The 8600-nt window shown below is 38.4% G+C and overlaps 1 protein-coding gene and 1 pseudogene across 2 annotated transcripts in view; one reads left to right on the top strand and one right to left on the bottom strand.

Moving 5' to 3' along the window:
- The first annotated feature begins 40 nt into the window (after window positions 1-40).
- LOC146464881 (WD repeat-containing protein 11-like) overlaps window positions 41-8600 on the top strand; it is a 29080-nt gene continuing 20520 nt past the window's right edge. The window contains exons 1-6 of the mRNA XM_085129546.1: window positions 41-246; window positions 1326-1395; window positions 5370-5411; window positions 5583-5910; window positions 6597-6825; window positions 7567-8324. Of these exons, the coding sequence (XP_084985672.1) occupies window positions 182-246; window positions 1326-1395; window positions 5370-5411; window positions 5583-5910; window positions 6597-6825; window positions 7567-8324 (1492 nt within the window). The 5' untranslated portion in view covers window positions 41-181. The remainder of the gene's footprint in view (window positions 247-1325; window positions 1396-5369; window positions 5412-5582; window positions 5911-6596; window positions 6826-7566; window positions 8325-8600) is intronic.
- Window positions 3328-4436, bottom strand: LOC146464882 (uncharacterized; annotated as a pseudogene). Its single transcript, XR_014868464.1, has 3 exons — window positions 3982-4436; window positions 3727-3846; window positions 3328-3524 (listed from the first exon to the last, which is right to left on the bottom strand). The product of XR_014868464.1 is annotated as an uncharacterized LOC146464882 (transcript).

Here is an 8600-nt window from a genome sequence, read left to right on the forward strand (position 1 = left end):
GTTATTTCGCTCAAGGCCAGCGGTTGTACAAATGAAGTACATCTGCGAAAGCAAGATGGCGGAAACGACGATGAGTTGATGGCAGGTTTCGTTTTGCTCGGAACTTGCTCATTTCATGAAAAGAGATACGTTTGTGCTGGCGAATGCCAACCTTATTTGTTATACGCTATTTTGAGTTACCATGAAGCTGTCACCACGTGTTCTGCCCGGAGCGCTTCATGCCCAAAATCGAGGAGCTTGTGATTGGTGAGTGCGAAACCTCATGTTGAAAGGAAGTGGCATTTGCTGTTCTCTGTAATTATTTTATAATTATCCTCTACTGTGACTTAAGTTTTTGGTAAGCTTATGTAATGAGTGGGAGAAACGTAGTCATCTCAAAATGTACCAAACTCACCCAACAACTCTTTATAAATAAGCTTATGACAATTAAGCTTAATATGAAATGAAATAATTAATATTAAAAGTAAGTCAATAAGTAAATAGTTGTTAGATAATAAACAGAAATATATAAATGAATATCATAAATCCTCGAATAAGCGCCCCATAACTTTTTAATTAAAAGTACCTGGGAATACTGAAGGAGAGTAACATATTTGTAAAGATGTCCCCTTAGTCTCAAAAATCTTCAGTTATCTCGATCAGTTCAAAACCACTGTGATTTATGGAATCTTAAAGAGAAGAGGATTTCTGGTTATTACTTTTTGGAAGGTGGTTTATCTTTGTTAGATGAACATTTTAGGGTTTAGTTAATTTCCATTTTCCCTTATTTCCTTACATACTTTCTCCACCATGATTATTAACTTTAAACAGTAACCAAATACACTTTGAAATGAATAATCACAGGGGAAAGGTTATGCAAGGAAACAAAGTGAAATAGAGATTTCCCTATGAAATACACATAAAATACTTTAATCTTACAGAGATTCCCCATGCCTCATCCCCCTGTGGACTAATAACTTAACACTACCCGACTAGCAAAGCATTTCTTTCTAACAAGTCTTCTAGCATGTACATAGTCATTCGCATCTCTGGTATTCACGTAGTTGGTTTAGTTACATTCCCAAGAGAAACTTCTGCCCGATCCACTTCATGCATGCTCAAGCGTGCAAGTAGCTCGGAGATGTAAACAAACCAACAATGCGAATACCAGAGATGCAAATGACTATTCACAATAATTTTTTATTATTGCTAAAAGACTTGCCGGAAAAAATCGCTCTGCTAGTAGAGTACTTAACACTGGAATTGTTTAGGAAATGATCTCTGTAACAAAGTAAATTTTGTGTGAAATGCCTTCACAAGGGATTATTTGTTTTTTTTCTCTTCAGGGGATGGCAATCAATGATTGCTTATGGGTGTCAAAATTTTGTGGTGGTGTTTGATCCCAAATCAGTACAGGTAAGAGCTCCAACTGAAATGTTTTGGGAAACATTGTATCAAACTACATGTTTAAAACTATCTAGACTTGGTGGGAAGGGGATGGATTCTGCCCGCAAAGACATTTTTCTAATATTGGAGCAAATGTCATGAAGCTGCTGGACGTTTTCATTGACTTTCATGTTACCATGGCAACAATTTTTTGACAAGTAGTTTTTTCAGCAAATGGAAAATCCCATTTTTAAACGAAGAAAATTAATTCTCTTACTGTGACTTCTATTAATACTTATCTGTTTTAGTAAGCTTTTCATTCAATTTTATCACTTCCCTGAAGGTTTGGGGAAATTCAGAAATCCAAGATGGCGGATCCAAGATGGCCGCCATTTGGCAATCATGACAAAATTTCAACGTCATATGATGTCATCAATTCCCATTGCAGACCTCTAAGGAAACACCTTTGAACATACTATCAATCCTCCAGGAAGCTTTTATTTAATTATATTTGCGATGTTATGGAGGGTGGAAGAATCCCCCCTCCCCTCCCACCGACAGAACTTAGACAAAAAAAAAAGCTTTTCTTTCTGTGTGGTAAATCACCACCACAAGAAAAACAAATGAACAAGGACAAAACAGCTGCACCAAGCAGAATGTGAAATATCCATACTCTCCCCATGGAAGGTTTTTTGTTTTGCATCCCCTGTCCCCCCAGGAAATTCCCGTTTAGCTTCATACTTTCCTTCTAAAATTTTGACTTTTAAGATCCCCCTCCCCCTAGGAATTTCCATTGACCTTCCATGGGGTAGGAAATGGATTTTTTCTGGAACTGCACAATATGATAAAAATCTGAAAATACCACATTCTAATTAAACTATGCTCCTGAATTCTTTCCAATATCGAGCACTCATAGATATACACCAGCTGACTGTTAGGGGGAGCTGTTTTAAGCTGTTGTTAAGGCTTTTAGTTGGTAATGCAAGCTGTTTCAAGCTGATTTTGTGGTCTAAACACAAGCTATTTTGAAATGCAATATTTAATTCAATATATATTCCTTGATAATAAACCTGTGAAAATGTCTTTGAATAGATAAGTCTAAGATTTATATTCAGAATTTTATGGTATGGACAACTAAAAGTTACTCAACTCAGTGAATAAGTATTTGAGACTAAGAAATCTACTGACTATGAGTTTGACTTAAAGGGCATGTAAACCTCCAAAACGCGAATTTTTCTGGTCACATAGTCATAAAGCACACATTTTCAGTATGCAGAATCTGTAACTCTTTTTTTAAAATGAGCGCGTTTTCGGTTGGAAAAGGCCGCTGCAAATTCGAAGCGCCCGCCATTTTGTATACGCCATCTTTTCCATGACGTCACGAGTGGATCTCTGCCGACAGGAAGTGAAAATTCTCCGTTCCCGACCTTTTGTAATACGCACGTGTCTACATAAATTCCAGCAAATATTCATTTATGCTCTTATTCCAATATGGTAAAGCACTGTGTCGTCCAGTTTTGTGGCATTTAAACAAAACAGGATATTCCACGTGTTAGTTTCCAAGAGACTTCAGTCAAGGCGACAGTGGATTAAATTTGTTCAAGTCTTGAAGCGGGACGATTTTATAGAGCCGACAAAACATTCAGTAATATGTGGCGCCTATTTCCCATCGGACTGCTTCGAGGGTGTATATACATGAGAAATGGGTTTTAAAAAGTAGACGGATTTAATTCCCAGTGTTGTACCAACAATTCAACAAACGCCACAGCAGAAAGCCTTGTCAGAAATGCATAAGCGAACAATGGAAAGCGAGGAAACGGAGCAGACGGCTGGGAAATCTAGTAAGAGGTCACGAGAGAGCAGAGCTATATCAAAATTCGCAGTCGCTTCGGAAATAACGCCAAGACAGTAAGAGACGCTTGTAAATTGAAAGTTGGAATCGAACTCAAAAACGGCATAAAATCAGGGCAATCTGTTATAAATAATAAAAAAAGGTTTTATTCGTCTTTTTCGTATGTTGGGTCGCATTAACTCCGTGTACGAAGAACCAAAATCCGCTTGAAATGACCTCACTGGACAGGAGCGCAACCATCACATTTCTGCCAAGATAGCCCCAACACCAACGAACGAGTTGTCTGTAGGCAATGTAACGAAATTTTCTACAAGAGACAAAAGGAATAACTGATAACTGTGCGATTCCCTATTAACTTTGTGATTTTACAGTGCGCTGTTCACAGAGAAAGGTAATGTGAGAAGTATACAAAGTAAACAAATTCATGTCATGTACGATTGTCTGCGCCATGCTGTTGTCGGAATGCGTAATACGCAGTTTTAAGAGCCCAGACATCAAGGCAATTAGACCGAAATCCTGGATGCTTGGTTATACAGTGCATTTGTACTGCTGGTTTCTGGTCCTCTACCTTTTGCCAAATTTGGCCGATTTCTACACAGCGAACGCTCTCTTGAGTCGTTGGTTCGCACCTTTCATAACAAGAGAAAAACAACATCATTAATAAACAAGATTCACGGTGACGTTCAGTTGAAAAACTCAATTTCAGTCTTTCAAAGGCGTAACAATCATATAAATGCAAATGAATCACAACTCCAAATAATTACCAGTCTGTCTTTCCAAGACGATTCGTCTCGCTTTCGCTGTCTTCTTCGTTTGATTCAGGCTGCATATCACGCCGAACTCTGCGTGGCTCAAAGCGAAATGGACGAGCTCCGACATCCACGCCAGTTTCTGACACTTCACCAACATCACTGTCGTACAAATTACATTCATTCGAGCTGTTTTCATCGGATAAAATCTCCTCCAAACTGCTACTATTTTCTCTCGCTGCCATGATAATTACAGTGGTATTCTCAATTGCGCAATGTTTGTGTTCACCCGCTGACGTCACGAGCACTCGCTATTGTTTTAACCGGAAGTGAACTTCCCACAGTAAATGTCGTTTTTCTCCTTAAATATTTCGAATTGGCAAGAATAAGTCGCAAAACTGTTTTTAGCACCACATTTTACATAATATGAGGTAAACTTGTGTTTGGGGGTTTACATGCCCTTTAAGGTGGCGGAATACAGTTTTTTAGTGTACAGGTGTTAGAAGACCTTATTTGGAAACTATGTATTTCTGGACGCCCAAAATTGGTATGGTGTAAGACCAACTAAGAAGGAATGTATTTTCCTACGTCTTGTTGAGCTAAGTACCATTTCCATGGCAACGCAGCGAACTATTAAACGTCCAAAAATAGTAGGCTTCCTTAATTTTTAGAAAATGTACTCATTAGATTTTTTCCATTTTTTGTATCCAGAAAAACTCACAAAACACTGACACAGTTGCACTACTTTCATGTAATTTTAACAGTGAGATCTCCCGTAAATATTGATTTTGCATTTTAATGTTTTGTGAAGATACCCTCTCTTAGATTTAGGTTTCTCTTTGCAGGCGAGTTACGCCTCTAGGGAACTATTTTCATGCCAAATGTCACGAAATTCTAATGAGCGGTTCCTTAGAAAACAGTTCATTTCCATGAAAACAACCAGTCGCAATTTTTTGGTCAAATGTGCATGCGTGGCTTTAATTGGGTTTCATGGCAAAGATGAAAAGCAATAAAAAGGTCTTGGTGAATGACTTTTTTGCTCGGAAAGAAAAGAAAAAGAGTCCAGAAACGAGACACTTAGTTATTTAGGATCAAAACTTAACTTTATTATCCATTCATGTGAAATTGAGGGATCACTTTATCGACCGCCGTATTTGCGTACCACTGTCAACCCTAGCGCGCGCTTAATAGCATCACTAACAGAATCTGTAAAGTGCACGCAAACTGTGTTCAGCCACCCTAAGTAGACAATAGCTGTATACATGTATGTATTGGTTTTGTTGTGGGTTTTTTATTTGAAAAAAGGTATTATTGTGTAATGCAGCACATATATTCGTAATGGGCATAATAGTCCATTGATGTTTAATTTATCTTCTGAATATTCATTTCACTGTCTTGAACAGATTATTCAAGTACTTAATCTTCACACTGCACCTTGTACAAAGGTAAGTAATAGAAAACTTGTAAAATAATATATTTTCCTGATTTTGCTGTATGTTTTGAATGTCTCTCAAAAAAATACATGAAACTTAAAACTTATTGACAATGCTTATTGGTAAATAAATTAATAATTTTATAGCTGTAGTGACAGGAGTGTTCATTTTGATATATGACAGGTCAAATGGGCTCGTGACAATTACCACCATGATTTAAATTCTCCTTATGTCCTACGCCTGGCCTCTGGTGATGCAGCTGGTAATGTTATTGTCTGGGACATTCCTCAAGGCAGTGCAGTGACGGAGTTTTCAGATGGAAACAGGCCGATACTGGATTTAGAATGGCTTGGGACACAGGATGCATGTCATGATCTGTTAGTTGTGCTCCATGCACCATCATCAATGATTCTGTGGAATGCTGACACTGGCACCAAGCTATGGAAGAAGACATTCCAAGAGACACTACTCTGTTTTGCCTTTGATCCATTTATGCCTTCTAATGTCACTTGTGAGTTTTCAAGTTATTTTTTTAGAGATTGTAACGTTAAGAAACAATTTATTCTGGAAAATGACCAAGTACAATAGAACTCACACTGATATATTATTGGTTGAAAGCCTAATATCTTGACATTTGGATTATCAAAGGAAACATCTTTGGAATATATGTACTGTCAATTCACCAAGTTTCATTGGCACAGCATTAATACTCTTGAAGTTATGGAGCGGGGGGAGGCAGAAGTTTTTTTTTTTAAAGCCCGGTTTAGATAGGGTTAACTACGTACATTCGGGCTGGTCATGGATATACTAATGTCTTTAAGACTGTGCTCTTATTATTATGTAAAAAAAAAAAAAAAAAAAGTTAAAGTTGCACACATGGCCAGAGCTTAACCCTGTTTCTGTAGCATGAAGCAACAAGAGTATTGCTACTCCCATCTGAATGGGATATGGTACCCCCAGCAGTATGTTGCCAGTACCCATTTATACACCTGGGTGAAGAGAGACAATGTGGAGCGAAGTTTCCTGTCTATAAAGTAATATAGAAACCATCCTAACCTCCGAACCACTCACCTTCCGATCTTCTAACCATCCGATTGAAAGTCTGGCATGCTAACCACTACACCACCACACCTGTCCATGCGTTGTTTTTTTTTTTTTGTAGGAGAAGTGAAAACTTTATTTCTTTCTTGATCTCAGTAATGTGTCAAGATTGGATTCTCTTCATCAATGACTTCTCCATCAACAAAGCACCAGACGGCAATGGCCGTAAATTCTACCTGACAAGTTCAGGTTCTGCCTCACCCAGTAGCAGTTTCACTGGCTCTCCTACTGCTGGACCGGACAGTAAGAGCGCGGCTAAGCCAGCCACACCTAAGTCAGCATTGTCCAGAATGAGGATGTGGGCAGGGGGAGAATCACGAAACAGGTACAGGAAACTGCTTATGCTTGCAGTTGCCTCATGGAGTCGTGGGAGATTAATATTTGCAAGAATACACTCAGTTGAGATGATGGCATCCATTTGCTGCATGCATATTTGAATATTGGCTCAGACATTTGCATTTTTCCTTTATATATGTTGTAGTTTAAATTTTTTTTGTTTAAAAATATTTCAAGCCAGTTTAATTTTTATTTTCCTTTGTGCAGTATTCATTACGGTAACCATAATCTGAGACAACGGGAAATAAAAGTGAATGGTTTGAAAATTTTTAAACCCCCCAAAATTTTGAACCACAACATCTACATCATGCTCTTTGTAAAATTCTCATCACTTCCACCTGATGAAGGCTGAAGTTTTTGCCAAAACATTGGCATTTTCAACATTTTGTTTTATATACATTTTTAACCAGAGTAACATTGTATTTGTTATCGTTCAATCATGACATCTGGATGCCTTTCTGGCTAAAACCTTGGGGGAATGGGAAATGCCATCCATTCTGAAAATACTAGAAGTAGGTCCCAAAAGAACATGATTTGCTGTTTAATTATGCAAGTGTATTTCTATTGCAGAATAATCTTAATTAATCTAATAAAGGGTATAGATTTGAAGGTGGGCCTGAAATTTGTGTAGGGTATGAAAAATAATAATAATGCCTATTCTGGTATAAAAGAGATTAAGGATCTGAGCTCTCAGGATAGCTCACCAAATCTCTCAACTGTCCTGTTTCAGAACTGGAGAAGAGAGTGTGGCCCTCAGTGATTGCCTTCAGCTTGCATACCTTAAATCTGCACGTCATCATCTCCTGGCATTGTTTCCTAGAGAAGTTATGATCTTAGACATGGAAATCAACCAGGCAGTTTGTTCATTCAGTCTGGAAAGAAACAGCCCGTCCTTCCTTCAGGTTATACCTTGCCAACAGCGAGATGTACTTATGTGCTTACATGAAAATGGGAGTGTCATCATGCGAGTGCGTCGGCGTGTCGCAAAAAATCCTTATTTTGTAGAACCTGGTAACGAAACTAGTAATGAGGCAAATATCTCTGTTGATATTATTTATGAAAATAAGTGCCAGTCAGACCCTTTGCGTCTTAGCAAATCAAGCCGGCTGTTTGGTTTTATGTGTTGTCCAATCAGTGAAAGAAAGGTGGCGCTGTTGATCAGTGATGGTAGAATGATTATTTGGGAATTAAAAGCCACAAGACTCCCAACTTCAGAGTCATCATTCATGTCTGAAGAAGCCATGAGAGCATCGTTGCCAAGTGACACAGAAGAGCGCAATTTGCAGTGCAGTGTGAATCCACGATTAAGGCTTTCAAATGTGATCCCTCCACCCCTCACCTCTGGAACAGTTATTCCAAATTCTGCTCATTTCAAGTTCATCATGACCAGTCTTTCAAGTACTGTGTCGTCACCTCCAACTTGCGCTGTCATGTGCCCACCCTTGACAACAAAAAACTGGGCAAACTACAAGCCGCTCATAGCAGTTGGTAAGCAGTTTCATCAAATATTGAATCAATTCAGTTAGTTGCCTCAGTGAACTACAGTAGACTCTTGCTGTCTAAATAAACGCTGGCTTCCTTAACACCTCTTACTTTCGTAAAAAGGAGCTCATTTCCCTTGGAGACTGTTTACAGTAACTTACTATTGGCTATCTCAAAATTCCTGATTTCTCAAATTTTTTACCTCATGAATTTTTGCGTTAGTGTCATACTTACAGTGTTACCTGTTATCGTTGAATCCCCCCTTCCACCTTGTAAGAACTT

Source organism: Pavona decussata, unplaced genomic scaffold (genome assembly GCF_977016875.1).
Source record: "Pavona decussata unplaced genomic scaffold, jaPavDecu1.1 SCAFFOLD_161, whole genome shotgun sequence".
Classification (NCBI taxonomy): Eukaryota; Metazoa; Cnidaria; class Anthozoa; order Scleractinia; family Agariciidae; genus Pavona; species Pavona decussata.